The 16,342-nt window shown below is 32.1% G+C and overlaps 1 protein-coding gene across 1 annotated transcript in view; it reads right to left on the reverse strand.

The window, feature by feature from the left end:
• The window catches only part of LOC136081792 (lysophospholipid acyltransferase 5-like), a 57,213-nt gene that overhangs the window by 14,122 nt on the left and 26,749 nt on the right, over positions 1–16,342 (reverse strand). Inside the window, exons 5-7 of the mRNA XM_065799937.1 lie at positions 13,998–14,091; positions 11,758–11,795; positions 4,944–5,003 (exon numbers count right to left, since the gene is read on the reverse strand). Of these exons, the coding sequence (XP_065656009.1) occupies positions 4,944–5,003; positions 11,758–11,795; positions 13,998–14,091 (192 nt within the window). The remainder of the gene's footprint in view (positions 1–4,943; positions 5,004–11,757; positions 11,796–13,997; positions 14,092–16,342) is intronic.

Consider the following 16,342-nt stretch of genomic DNA (forward strand, 5'->3'; position numbering starts at 1 on the left):
AAATGTTGTTGAATACTATTGCAATTTGCTAAACTGTGAAGATAAAAAATTATTTTTACCGCTTGCAGATATATTGTAATTATTTATATTTGTTTTAGGAACAGTATTTTCTTTAAATTTTGTAGAGATTAATTTTTTGTTTTTTGAAGTACTTGTTGATTCATTATATTCATTATCTAAATTATTTTTAGGAATAACATAAATTTTTCATTCGATTACACAATTAATATTATACTTTATTGTGGTTAACTTTTTAAGATCAAGAGAAACAAAGTCAGCATTGTAAGTTTGGTTTTTTTTGACATAATCATGATCTACCAAGCAACAAGCAGCCATTTTTGTAAAGCGATAGCTGGTCAAATAATGATGAAGATTTTACACTTGGCTTATAATAAAACTTTGTAATAATGTGACTAAAAAGGAATTTTTTTATTTTTTATTATAGACTTTATATTTTTATTTATTTTCAGAATATCTCTTGAATTTTGAATTTTCTGCTACAATAATTATTTCTTTGCGCAAATTTTTATCTATTTTTTTACAAGACAAGCTGAAGTAATTTTAATTTGGCAAAGCAGAATCTTAGGAATTGAACCTTTTTTACCCCAACAATGCCACTTTTGAAATTCTTCAGTACATGTAAGTGATATTTTTTTTCCTTAATATTATTGAAAGTGTTTCAGAAATAACAATAATGCAAGAACATGGCAACATAGCCCACTAACACCAACTGGATACTCACAATATGATTACTGTAGAATGTTATTTTTAAATAGCATTACAGCAGGATGCATTTCCTAACTATTTTTAAAAAACATTACAGCAGGATGAATTTGTTCTCCATGAAATCTTTTTATAAGTCCTCTTACAAACAACATATTAGCTGAACTAAAATCCGTTAAAGCTTTAATACTCACAATTTTTCTGCTAGTCAGAGTAGAACATCCTTTTCGTTGTTGTCCTAAACCGCCTTCTCTTTTATCTAAAGCACACTTTTTAAAAATAGATGGAGTTATAGAAGGGTACAATGAATCGTCACTATTCCAAGAAGCAAAGTTATGAATACAAACCGTATTTCTACTTTTCTTTTTAAATTTATTTATTCTGATGCGTAACTCATGTAAAGTCCCACTGGTAGATAAGCCATGGTCAGTTTATACAGTTGTTTTTTTTTATTCGAAGTATCATCCATTGTTTGTTATTAAAAAAAGATAGAGTTTATATAACATTTTGTAATAATGGTTTGATTCATTTATTTCCTATAAAGATAGCACCGAAATCTCATACACAGACACCACCATAAATGAAAGTTCCTAATTAACTGATTAATAATAAATAAGTAACAATAAAATATTCATATTATATACATAACATAATTTACAAATGTTTAAGTTGTAATAAATTTTCTTATTCAATAAGACATTTTTAAAGAAAAAAAAAAGGTTTGAGCAGGGATGTGAGATCATAAAATACCCATAACTTGAAAGTAACAAAAAGTACCTGAAATTTGAAAGTAACACAAATTAACCAGAATTTGAAAACAACAAAAAGTACCCGGTTTTAGATAGTAACAAAAAATACCCAGAATTTGAAAGTAACAAAAAGTACACAGAATTTGAAAATAACAAAAAGTACCAAGGATTTTTTTTACATCTTCGCTTCCAACAAGTCTGTAAGCAACCACTATAAGACTTGGAAGTTACTGGAAGAGAAAAGATGAAGATTGTAGAGCAAAATAATGATTGACAGACGACTTAAAAGATTGCAAAATATATGAATAAGGAAAGCAAGATGAATGAAGCGAATTCCAAAGAACTGATGTTCGAGGAAAAAAACTAGAAAAATAAGAGTTTTTGGAGCACTTTGTCACAGAAAAAGAATGAGACTTAATTGAATGACAAGTAAGACAAGAACAAATTTTTGTAGATGGGACAAGAGATGCTAGCTCTTTAGAGCAGTACCCATTATAGTATTTGTAGAAAAGAGAAAGAGAAGCAATATTACGACGATGTGATAATGGTTGAAGGTTGGCTGCAAGAGCAGGCCAAACTATGTTTACAATGCAATTTTGCACCTTGTCTAAAAGAGAAAGGGCATCATTAGAAGATCCGCCCCAGATATGGCAACAGTATTACATGCAAGGACGAATTTGAGATTTATAGAGATAAAGAATAGAATCCAGAATAGAAAGAATAGAAAGTGGCAAGCATGATAAAGAGATGCAACCATAGCAGAACTTTAATTCAGATAAATCTCAAACAAATTGAGTTTTATCTGAATTAAAGTTCACCAGCCACTGTGAACCTCATGTTGTAGCAGAAGTGAGATCCTTTTTAAGCTCAAATGCCCCTTTCAAGCAATCAGAGAGTGTTGGCTACTTATCATGACAAGAACAAATGGTAGTGTTATCAGCAAACAATGCCACCTTGGATGTGAAAATATCTGGAAGATTGTTAATGTGAATTAAAAAAAGTATAGAGCCAAGGATTGAACCTTGAGGAACCCCTGAAGTTACAGGATAAGAAGTAAAGCGCTGTCCATTGAGGATAACTTTTGTACTATGATTGGAAAGAAAGGACTCAAAAATCTTAAAGATGTTACCAGATACACTGTAAGAAGAAAGCTTATGGAGAAGACCAGCTTGCCAAACTTTATCAAAAGCTTTAGAAATGTCAAGAGCGATAAAACCTATCGGTTATTACTGTTAGCAAATCAGCTGTAGAACAAGAAGATCGAAATCCATATTGATGATAAGAAAGTGGGACGGTAGTTAGGTGAGTCAGATTGATCTCCAGAATTTTTAAAAATAGGAATAACAGATGCAGCTTTCCAGCATGCCAGAAAATATGATTCTGATAAGCACTTCTGCAAGACTACAACAGGTATCTTGTTCGGACCACAAGCTGTAGAAGAGTCTAACCAGGAAATCACTTTTAATACAGAAGCTAGAGTGATATAAATGTCGAGCAATGGATCAACCTGTTTGATGGCTATATAAGGTAGAATGCAACTAGTTGAATCAAGAGATGATATTGATAAAAAGTTCTTAGCAAACAATTCAGCTTTGTCTTTAGGTGAGTCTGAACCATACAAGAGAGGTGGAATAACAGATTTTACCTTATTATTGATACTGTTAAAGATTCCCCAGAAGTCACAAGAGACTAATTTTTGTAAAGAAATACAAGATTTTATGACCTGAGAATAGCGAGCTTTGACGCTAGACAAAACCTTTTTACAATGGTTTCTAGCTATAGTAAACAAATGTCTATTTTCTGGAGAATTGTATTGCAGATAGATATGCAAGTAACGGTTTTGATTGAAAATTGCAGCAGCACAATGTGAGGAAAACCATGGAGAAGAGTGAGGCTTGACCTGGAATTGTCAAGAGGGAATAAAAGATTCCATGGAAGCCTGAATCCACAAAGTTATGTAAGAAGCACATTTGTCAACAGGAAAACAAAAGATTTCTACCCAAGGGCCATCACGAAGAAAATTACGAAAAGAATCACAGTCAGCTTTGAGGTAGTTGTAAGAGGTACAATGATCGGGGGATGCTGATGAAGAAGAAGAATGGAATAATGGTTTTAGAGAGATCAAACTGTGATCAGAAGCACCTAAGGGTGAATGTGGAGAAACTGAACACTGACTAGGATCAAAAACAAGACATAAGTCGAGTAGAGAAAGTAAATGATTCGGGTTGTCTGGAAAGCGAGTTGGAAAGTTGACTATTTCAGTTAGAGATTGAGAAAGGCAAAAGTTGAGGGCCTTAATGCCAGCAGAGTCACTGACACTAGACCCAAGCCATTCAGTGTGATGAGCATTAAAGTCACCAACAACAACGATATTGGCTGATGGATAAAGAGAGAGGGCTTGGTCAATATGATCAGAAATAACATCGAAAAGAGTGCAGTCTTGAGATGAAGAAGAACAATACAAAACAAAGAGAAAGGTGATAGAGCGAAGTGGTGCTAATTGAAAGTACATAAAAGAAGTCTGTAGATTCAAACATACTTTCCCAAGAAATGGGTGAATTCTTATGAATTCAAATGCCCAGGTCAAATATGTGACTATTGGAGCCTTAACGACTTAAAGGAAGATAACCATCAACACTAAGATCGCAGAATGAGACAGCTGAACTCAAATTAGTCTAACAAAGAGCAAGTAGGTCTAGTGAACTTTGAAGAGATAAGACTCAACAGAAGATAAGTTACTTCGAGGCCATGAATATTAATGAATATTAGGTTTAGAGAACTTGGTGATGACAATGGTTTTTTGTGATTTATAGTTTTTGATACTTTAGTCATTTTAAATTTTTTAAAGAACTTGACTCAAAGCATAGATAGTACTCAGTACACTATTTAATAGTCCAAGCAATTGCCTCATTACTATTAATAAACCCTAAGCTGTAACAAAGGGCTCCAAATGTGGCCTCAACAATGCACACTAAAAGTACGAACAGGGACACCATCCATGTGCAACATGGCACTGTTAGCACCCTGATATTTTTCAGCTGTTGATGGAATCAGCCTCTCTGAGAGCTACCACAGATTTTGGGAGTTCTAATGTGTTTTCAGGACTCTTCAACGCCAGCATATTAAGTATAGGCTAATAATAATAAATAGATTCAAAGAGAATTTAATATTCTATAATTTGATTTCAATATATTCCAAAATTCTCTTAACATTCCTTTTTAGGAATTCGCATCCCTGGTTTGAAGAAGCAGTTTAATAATTATTTCTTACAAATAGTAACCTTACTGTAAAATCAGTGTGTCAATAAAGCTTAATTTACATGTGATTGGTCCCAAGTTTAATGGTTTCCTGATAACATAATTACTAAAAATAGTTTTAGCCCAATCAAGATTTTGTAAGGTTAAGAAAGTGTTTTTTCATAAATAAAAACTAATAAAAACTTTTTACTTAAATATCAAAATTATAATTTACCTCAAGAAATGTTGGAGTTCCAGAATAACATGTTTTTTTTAAGTCATCGCGCAATTTTTCCTTAATATAAAAACAAAAAATAATTTAATAACTTAAAAATGTTATAAACATCAATTTGAATTTAAACATAATTTTTTCCAAACTTTTTCAAACGTGTCATAAACTACTTTTTTTTTCTCTGTATGCTTAAATTACTTTCCTCTGTGTATATAGTGTTAGTAAGTGACCTGGGTCTCGGCCCCAACCCAAGCAAAAAATGGGACTTTTTACAAGCCCAGACCCAGCCCTGACAAAATTATAAGATTTAGCAGGAATAGCCAGGACCAGGAAAAAATTTAAATTTCTTTATATATTATAAATTTATGCATACATTTACTATTTCTTAAATACTGCCACATATTTATATATTTTTTAAACTAATTCACTTTTCACAAGGTTGCCAACAACCATTATTAAGCTGTATAAACCAGGAAAACATGAATATGGGTGAGAGTTTTGAGGTTTTGTTGATGTGCAAGGAAATAAACTAGATAAATAAAAATTTAGGACAAATACAATAAAAATCTTAAAACTTTTATATGAAGAAACTAATATGAAGAAGACTAATTGTAGAATAGTTGGAGGGGTCAAACCATTTTCCAGAGTTTTTAAAACTATTTGGATCACTTGTTATTTTCCAACATTTTTAGTGGTCCCTATCACCTTATACCTACTAGACACAGGTAGTAATTTAAACCCTTTTTTTTAATTCTCTGCACCCTTGCTAAAAAGTTTGTGTTGGAGTTAGATAAACAGATTTTATCTGGATATTGCTGATAATGAAGAACATTATATTTAGGTCCCAATTTAAATAATTTAACTACTATATGTTAATGTTATAATATGGTAAAATGATAATGTGCATCTTTTTTTAAATGTTCAAGATGCTTTAAATTGTAATCATGCTGTGGCAACATTTTAAAGTCATCTATTTATAAAAAAACAATAAATTTATGTGTCAGGTTAGGTATATGGTCTTCATGATCACCCTACTACTGGTAACATATAACACAGTACAAACTGCTCCATGTCCTGCTGCTTCGTGGGATTTGCTTACTAAGAAAAGGCTGGAGAGAGTTGCTTCCTGTCATAAGTACTATTTAAAATTGGTCATGCCTATAGTAATATATACATATCTATTTTTTTTCTTCGTGTGTGTCTTATATAGTTGGAGGTGCCTCAGTTAATGTTTTTGTTCACTTGCAATATACTTTATATGTATGTATGTGTTCTGTCTAAACCTCTGGCGCAGTGTTGACTCCCCCATAAGTTGCTGCTGTGTTTTTTTGTTCTCTCTGTTTATGTTTATATGCATGTTTGTGTTCTGTCTAAACCTCTGGCACAATATTGGTTCAACCGTATGTTACTTTATGTATGTATCTGTTCTGTTTAAATGTCTAAATCTGTTTTGATGAAGATTCATGCTCAATGTTTTAAGGAACTGTTTGCAGGAAGTGGCTCTTTTCAATTACTCCAGGTCAGATTTAGAATCATCACAATCACCCTGCTACTGGTATTATGTAACTCAGTACTACTTGCCCCATGTCTTGCTGCTTTGTAGAGTGTACTTTTTTAGGCAAAAGCTAAGAGAAACAAACTCTGACTTAAAAATTCCCTGCCTTTAGGCTCTTGGTTGAGTAAAGACTAGAGATGGTGTCTCAATAAAAATACTCATCTTGGTCAGATGTTAACTGCATCCAGCTACTGTCATGTAGAAGGCCTCCTAGGTAAAGACTTTAGAGGTAAGCAGAAAAGATTCTGCTAACCAGCCTCAAACCTCTTCTTCATCTATTAGGCTGGCATAAATGTAAATCTGTGTTACATTGTTTCCAGCCTTTTACTAATATCTTTTACTAATATTTGTGGTCTGTGGAGCAACCTTCCATCACTTGAATTTAACTTCTTGCAAAATTCACCAGATTTGCTTACTCTTAGTGACACTAATTTAAATTCTGCTGTTCCTTCTTCTGATTTTAGTATTGATGGGTACTATCCTTTGATTTGCAAAGACATCAATAGTCACATTGATGACTTTAATGCTCATCACACTGAATGGCTTGGCTCTAATGCCACTGACCCTGCTGGCACTAAAGCCTACAACTTCTGCATTTGTCAATCTTTTACACAGATAATTAACTTGTGACTGGTTTTCCTGACAACCCTAATCATTTACCTTCACTCCTTGATTTATGTCTGGTCTCTGATTCTTGCTTGTGTTCAGTTTCTCCTTTTTCTCCCTAAGGTGGTTCTTACCATGCAATCATCTATTTAAATCTTTCATCTCGTACTTTATTTTTGGACTCACCCTATCATCGCAATACTTACAACTACCCTAAAGGGACTGGGACTCTTTTTGTAATTTTCTTTGTGATGGTCCTTGGGCTGATGTCTTTTCCCTCTCAGCTGAAAAATGCGCCTCCTATGTAACCTCCTGGACTCAGCCAGAAATGGAGGGTTTTATTCCTTCTTGTCGGTTTTAAGTCAAGCCTCATTCTACTCCATTGTTTTCACCTTCTTGTGCAACTGCTATATCCCATCACATCCCTGATAGTACCACTTTTAATTTGTTTCTCTGCGGACTGCTTTGTTCATCAAGGTTCATGTTTCCGAGTTATAGAGTTGAGAGAGAGTTATAACCAAAATTAAGTAGCCTTGTCGGCCTTGGGGAAGTGAATTAAAAGAAAGAAAAAAAAAAGTATATGTAATCGTAATCATTTTTTTAATCTTTTTCAAAAGAACAACTCTCTTGAGAACGAACAGCTATTTATTATTGCAAGAAATTGATGTAAAAAGATGCTGTCAGATGCTATGTTCCATTATTCTCAGCTCACTAAATCTTGTATCTTATCTCAGAAGTTAGGTTCCAAGAAATTTGGAAAATCTTCAACAGGGTTTTTAACAAGGGGGGGGGGGGCTAACATTCCATCTCTCATTCATGGGACTGATTTTATTATCTCTCCCAAGGCTTATCCTTGAACTATTTGCAAAGAACTTTTCAACAGATTTGCCTATAGAACCTTACAGCCATTCTCTTCCTTCCATTCCAATTAAACAGGGTAACCCCTTGTTAGACATTTAAATCACTCCAGCTTCTGTTGCTAAAGTCATATCACAATTAAACTCCTCTACAGCTTGAAGTCCATACAACATTCCAGTATTCTTTTTTTTATTAGCAAGGTCTTTGAGTCTCTGATAAACAAATTTCTTACATCCTATCTTGGGTCAAATAACTTACTATCAGACAATCAATACGACTTTCAATCCACTTGCTCTACAGCTGACTTGCTAACTGCTGTAACTGAAAGATTTTATTGTGAATTAGATAGAGGCAGAGAGGCTAAGGCTATTGCTCTTGACATATCTAAGGCTTGCTGTTTTGCATACTGGTCTTCTTCATACGCTTGTTTCATATGATGTATCTGGGAAAGTTTTTGAGATTATCAAATCATTTCTTTCTAACCGCTTTATTACAGTCATCCTCAAAGACCAACACTCTTCTGTATTTCTAGTAACTTCTGGGTTACTTCAAAGTTCTATCCTTGGGCCTGTTTTGTTTCTAAAGTCTAAATCTTTTTTATGTCTTTTTGGATTATCTTTTACTATTGACCTTTCATGGAAACCACATACATAATCAATTACTAAATTAGCATCTGCTAAAGTTGCCTCTATATATCGTGCTCGCCATTTACTCTCTCCTGATTCCATTCTCTACCTTTACAAATCTATTATTCATTTCTGTATGGAATACTGTTATCATATTTGGACTGGTTCTTCTAATGATGCTCTTTCTCTTCTAGACAAGATCCAAAAACAAATTGTAAACTTAATTGGACCTGCTCTATCTGCTAAGCTTGAGTCTCTTTCCCATCTAAGCTATCATCTCTAATTCCATTAACTAAAACTCCTCTCTTGACTCGTCATTCAGCAAAGTCTCATTCTTTTACTGTATCTTTAACTGCATACTCTAAAATCTTTTATTCTTCTAGTTTTTTTTCCTGCACTTTAACTCTTTGGAACTCTTTCTCATCTTCATGTTTTCCTGATTCATACAACCCTTAACTTTCTAAGTCTTCTGTCAACCGTTTCCTTACTCTATAACTCTATTCCTTTTTTCTAGTAACTTCCAACTTTATAGTAGTTGCTTGTAGCCTTGTTGGGAGTAATCAAAATATTAAAAAAAAATGTTATTTAGCACTTATTGACAGTTTAGTGAGGATTGAATAAGTGTTCTGGAGAACACTTTAAAAAAGAATATGATGGAAATGTTGTTTGAACCTTAAGTCAAAAACAAAATATACATGCCTACATTTATAAAATATAATATGAATTTCAAATGAAATAAATAAATTTTAGGATGTATCAATGTTTATGCAGTCCTGGTCACAAACTAGGCCCTGGCTATTTTTTAACAAACCTGGTCCTGGTCAAATTTCAACCTGGTCACTTACTATATGGTGCAAATTGTATATTCATATAAATATATATATATATATATATATATATATATATATATATATATATATATATATATATATATATATATACATATATATATATATATATATATATATATATATATATATATATATATATACTACTGTGATCAAAAAGTAAGGTGAATTTTTTTTAAAATGAAAAATCTGTATTTATTCTTCCAAATCTGTATCGTCCCCCTTAAAATAATCCCCCCCGGCCCCAATGCACTTTTGCCAACGTTTTTTCCAGTCTTCGAAGCATGCCGAAAAGTTCTCGGTAGGGATAGCCTTCAATGCTCGTGCCGATTCACGTTGGATCTTTTCAATGGACTCAAAACGATTTCCCCGGAGTGGTCTCTTGAGCTTTGGGAACAGCCAGAAGTCACACGGTGCTAAGTCGGGCAAATACGGTGGTTGTGGAGCAACATGGGTAGAGTTTTTGACGAAAAACTCATGAAGAACCAGTGCTGTGTGCGAAGGCGCATTATCGTGGTGCAAAATCCAAGAGTTATTGGCCCATAATTCCGGTCTCTTTTTGCGAATAGCTTCACGCAAACGTCGCATAACGCTTAAATAATATTCCTTGTTGACAGTTTGGCCAGTTGGAAGGAATTCGTAGTGCACGACACCACAATAATCAAAGAAAACAGTCAACATGACCTTGATTTTTGAGCGACTTTAACGTGGTTGCTTCGGTCTCGGCTCGCCTTTTTCATGGTATTCACTCGATTTGTCGGTTGTTTCAGGGTCGTATGCGTAGACCCAAGTCTCATCGCCAGTAATAATTTGTTTGTAGACGCCTTGATAGTCAGAAAGCATTGCTTCACACGTTTTAACGCGACGCTCTTTTTCAAAGAAATTGAGAAATTTCGGCACCAAATGTGATTTGAGTCTTCTGAGGCCCAAATGATCCTTCAAAATCGCTTGCACCAACCCAAATGATATTCCAACCATGTCAACAAGGTCTCGAATGGTTAACCGAAGATTTGCAAGCACCAATTCTTTGATTTTGTTGATGTGGAGATCATCAATCAAAGTCGATGGTCGTCCGGAGCGTTCCAAGTCATCAACACGTTCTCGGCCTTCTTTGAAGTCTTTGTACCACTTGTAAACATTTTTTTGAGACATGGTCTCTTCACCGAAGGCCTTTTGCAACATTCGATACGTTTCAGCAGAAAATAACATACCGCAAACAAAATTTAATAGCACTTCTTTGCTCAACAAAATTAGACATCGTGAAAATCGCCGAATGCACTTTTGGTACTTCAGAAACAAGCGTAAACAAAAAAAAAATAATTATGAGTTTGACATGTAATTTGGCGCAAATGTTAATGACATTCCTACCAACTTAAAAATAAAAAAGATTGGACGATTCGAATAAGGCGGGAAGTTTAAACTAAAAATTCACCTTACTTTTTGATCACAGTAGTATATATATATATATATATATATATATATATATATATATATATATATATATATATATATATATATATATATATATATATATATTAGACCAGTTCAAAAAAAATCTTTTTTAATAATTAAGTGGCTAGATGTTTAAATGTTGTTAATTGATGAAAAAAAGTAAATCATTAAAGTTCCAAACCATTATTCCAATATTTAGTAACAGCTCAATTAAATTTACTTTTCAATGGGGTCCTAAAATTAAAAAAAAAAGTTCCTTAAAAGTAGGTCAACCTGGTACTCAAAAGAAGCAAAATAATATATAAATTTCAAAAATAATAATTGTTTTATAAAAAATAAACTAAAATTTTTTTATTTTTATTAAAAACTTGTAAAAATGTACTTTTTTTTATTTCTAGTTAAAAAACCATAGTTCTTGTGCAATTAAATCTAAAATAATAATTGTAGTATGATATTATCATTTTTTTAAATTTTTATATAGTTTCGCTACTTTTAAGACCCAACATGACATACTTTTGAAAAAACTTTTTTTTTCAAAATAATAGGAACCTGTTAAAAAGTAAAGTTAATTGAGCTGTCCCTAAAACACATTATTTAAGTTTGCAATTTTGAATTAATTTTCCTGACCACAAACCACATCAAATCAAAGGGTAGCCCAAATAAAGTTCAAAAATTATTTTTTTTATATACTATTTTGAAATGGTCTAATATATATATATATACACATACACACATATATCTGTGTGTATCTAGTGCATAATATACTTTTATAGATCAAATGTATCTTGTGCATTTCGTCTTTGTTTATCACACCTTTATTTTTTTTTATTTAAAAAATTATTTTTTACCAAAAAAACATAATAATAAAAAACCTGTTTCTGTTTACCATCATAACAATCCCATGCTAAACCTAAAAAAAACAATATATAACCATAAATATCTATCATAAGCATTTATGTAAAGATAACAAGTTAATCTAAAATTTGGTGTAGGTATATGTATATGTGTGCTTGTGTGAGTGACAGTCAACCTATCTATGCAGGGATAACTGTGTATCTAGACCTACCTACCTATCAATTTATCTATCTATTAGGGTATCCCAAAAAACAACTTTTTAAAAAAATATCTCCTCCCACCTTCTAAATTCATTCTATAAAAAAATATTGCAATACTATATATATTATATTGTAAATATTGTAATTTAAAAAATTTTTTTAGGGATCCCTCAAGTTCCTTAAACATCAGACAGGTTCTTAATATTATCAAAAAAAAAGTTCTTTAAAAGTATATCATGTTGGGTCTCAAAGAAAAGAAACAATATAAAAATTTCAAAAATAATCATCATTTTGTAAAGCTAAAACTTTTTAGGCAGTGATATTTAAAACTATAATTTTATTTTTAGGCAGTGATATTTAAAACTATAATTTTATTTTTAGGCAGTGATATTTAAAACTATAATTTTATTTTTAGGCAGTGACATTTAAAACTATAATTTTATTTTTAGGCAGTGATATTTAAAACTATAATTTTATTTTTAGGCAGTGATATTTAAAACTATAATTTCATCATAAAATGATGATAATCTTTAAATTCTTCTTTTAGCTTCTTTTAAGCCAAGACCCAACATGAAATACTTTTGAAGAACTTTGTTTTTTAATATTAGGGACTTGTCTGATGTCAAGGGACTTGAGAAACCCCTAAAAAAAAATTTTTTTTTTAAATTTTTTAATTCCAGTATTATTTTATTATATAGAACTAACTTTGAGGGTGGGAGCAGACTTTTTTTAAAAAAAGTATTTTTTTTCGGACATATATATTTATATATTTATATATATATATATATATATTTATATATTTATATATATATATATATATATATTTATATATTTATATATATATATATATTTATATATTTATATATATATATATATAGTCTTTTTTTTTACATCTTCGCTTTCAACAAGGCTGTAGGCAACCACTATAAGAGTTTGAAGTTACTGGAAGAGAAAAGATAAAGTTTGTAGAGCAAGATAATGATTGACAGACAACTTAAAAGATTGTAAATTATATGAGTCAGGAAAGCAACCAAGCAAACTCCAAAGAATTGATGTTCGAGGAAAGAAACTAGACGAATAAGAGATTTTGGAGCACTTAGGAACAGTAAAAAAAAATGATAAGACTTAATTGAATGACAAGTAACACGAGAATGAACTTTAGTAGATGGCACAAGAGACGCTAGCTCTTTAGAGCAGTACCCATTATAGTATTTGTAAAAAAGAGAAAGAGAAGCAATATTATGACAATGTGATAATGGTTGAAGGTTGGCTGCAAGAGCAGGTCTAACTATGTTTACAATGTAATTTTGCACCTTGTCTAATAGAGAAAGGACATCAATAAAAGATCCGCCCCAATAAAGAGATGCAACCTTAGCAAATGCTAATTTTGCAATGGACTTGATATATGGTTTCCAAGAAAGATTGGAAGAAAGAGTTAATCCTAGAGGATAGATGACTCATCGAGTACATTACCGTTCATAAATATAAGAAGATCTAAATTATTGTGGTAATGATTGGCTAAAAAAATTGGTTTTTATCTGAGTTAAAGTTCACCAGCCACTCTGAGCCCCATGCTGTTGCAGAAGTGAGATCCTTTTAAAGCTCAGATGCCCCTTTCAAGCAATCAGAGAGTGTTGGCTTCTAATCATGACAAGAATAAATGGTAGTGACATCAGCAAACAATGCCACCTTAGATGTGAAAATATCTGGAAGATCGTTAATGTGAATTAAAAAGAATGCCAAACTTTATCAAAAGCTTTAGAAATGTCAAAAGCGATAGCCTTAACCTCTCCACCTCTATCTAATGCACAATAAAACCTATCGGTTATTACTGTTAGCAAATCAGCTGTAGAACAAGAAGATCGAAATCCATATTGATGATAAGAAAGTAAGTTGTTAGATTCAAGAGACAAATTAGACAAATCAGATTGCTCTCCAGAAGACAATATACATCGTTGTATCAGTCATTATATATACTGGAGCTTAAAATATTTTTAAGAAAAAAAATTCAATATAAAACCAATTTAATATCATAAAACGAGCTGAGCTAAACTTACCTATTAATCGCAAGCACATAATACATTGGGGTGTTGTCCACTTAACATCATAGCCATCTGATGAATAAAATATATATGAACCAAGCATGTAAGACTATAGAAATAAAAATTATTAATAAATATATAAACATATTTTATTGTGTCATATCCATATATTGGAGATACAGCATGTCTTAAAAATGATTATTTCAAGGAAAAAAGTACTATTACACTTTATTGCATTTAAGCTGGCCAAATTTTCACTTTGATTTGGCATTTTTTTCATTTTTATTTGGCATTTTAACTTTAATTTTTTTATTTTTTTATTTTAATTTGGCACTTTTTACTTTAATTTGCCATTTTTTCATTTTAATTTGACTAATTTTTCTTTTAATTTGACAAACAAAACTTACACCTTGCAAAACAAATCAAAATCAATTTATGGAGAAGTAATTATATATAAAATTAAAAATATGCAAATTAAATTTCATTCAAATGAGAAACTATATATAAAATGCGTTTTTTTTAAAAACTCTTTCCCTTGAAATTAGGCCCCAACCGCAACATCAAGAAGATTGAGAGTACGTTTATAATGCCCTTCAAGATGTTGAGTAAAGACAAGCAAGCGCCTTAAGTTAACAAGGCAGAGAGCTCACTCAGCCACATTCTCCAAATATTACATTCTGAACTCTTCACATTACATTTTCAGGTGGAGGTCCTAGAAATGCAGTCGAGCCTTTGCACTCTTTTCAGATTCAACTTGACCATTGACCAAACATTTTCAATAGGGTTGAGCATTGGAGAATATGGTGCAAACCTCAATACACTTGTGTTTTGAAACTCAGGTTCAAAAAATACTTCCACAACCCAAGATTGACACAGAGCATTGTCAAAAATAACAACGTTTTGATCTCAACTTCCAAAATATTCAACAACACTCAATGAAACAATTGTTTGCAGTTTTATGCACCACATAGATATTCATTGCAATTGAAGTCATGCACACTTATTCCATCAATGACATGAATACTTTTTTCTTTTTGGGGTGCATTGCAAAGTGCCATTGCATGGATATTGTGCTTGGATCGACCTTTGGATCATGCAGTGAAAAGATTATAGCTTGTTTCATATATCCAAATTGGAACTTAACCATCACCAAGCAGTTCATGAATGTTTTGAATGTATTGCTTTTGAGCTTCTTTTGCAGTGTTCATAATCAAAGTCTTTATAGGTAAAAGCACAACCAACAAGTGCTTGGTGTATTGTAGAAATTGCAACGCTGATGTGAAGCTTGTTGTATATTTGGACTTTAATTTTATTCAAAGTCATATGACAATTCCTTTCAATCCAATCTTAAATGACATCAGGTTGATCTCCAGTAAGCTTTTTTTTCTTGTACCCTCCGCATTTTCCATGCTCAATATCATCTTAGCCAATGTATCAATTTGCTGTACCACTGCAGCAACTGCTTTCCAGTTACCCGCAGCATTTGCTGCATCACAGAGGCATTGGCCTTCAGCAGCAGTGACTTTTTGTAGTAGCCACTTTTTGAAATAGCAGTGGTAGTAAGTGACCAGGGCCCCGGCTAAAATTAAGCCTTTTTTAAACCCGGCCCCAGCTACAATTAAGACTTTTTTCAAACTCAGCCCCAGCTAAACTATAAGATTTAGCAGGGGTTAATAGCTGGTGCTAGAAAAAAATTTATAATACTTTATATATTATAATTTTATGCTTACATTTACTATTTATTAAATACTGCCATCTATTTATATATTTTCAAACTCTAATTTACTTTCAACAAGATTGTAAGCAACCACGATTAAGTTATGAGTAACTTTAAAATAGAGAATAAGTAAAAATACTAGGAAATGGTTAACTGAAGACTTGAAAAGTTGTAGGTTGTGTATAAAAGAAAAACATGAAGATGGCTAATAGTTATAAAGCTTTTTTGATGAGCAAGGAAAAAAACTGGATTACTAAAAGTTTTTATAGCATGCAGGGACAGATACAGTAAAAGGATGCAACTTGTTGAATAAGAAACAAGCAAGAATGAGTTTTGGTTTATCATAATAGAGATGATAGCTTGTTTGAGCATTGACCATGATTGTATTAGTAGAAAAAAGAAAGAAATGCAAATTTACAACAATGGGAAAGTGGCTCAAGCTTGGCATATAAAGCAGGTTTAATTTTTTTTTTTTTAATGTTAATTCACCTCCCCAAGGCTAAAAACGCCACTAGAGACAAGGAGACTACTTAACTATAACCCACTCTCAACTATATAACTCCGAAACACAAACCTTGACAACCAAGGCCGCTGCATAGAGAAACAAGTTTAGCGCTTACTAATAGGGATGTGGTGGGGATCA

The sequence above is a fragment of the Hydra vulgaris genome, chromosome 06 (assembly GCF_038396675.1).
Source record: "Hydra vulgaris chromosome 06, alternate assembly HydraT2T_AEP".
In the NCBI taxonomy this organism is placed as follows: Eukaryota; Metazoa; Cnidaria; class Hydrozoa; order Anthoathecata; family Hydridae; genus Hydra; species Hydra vulgaris.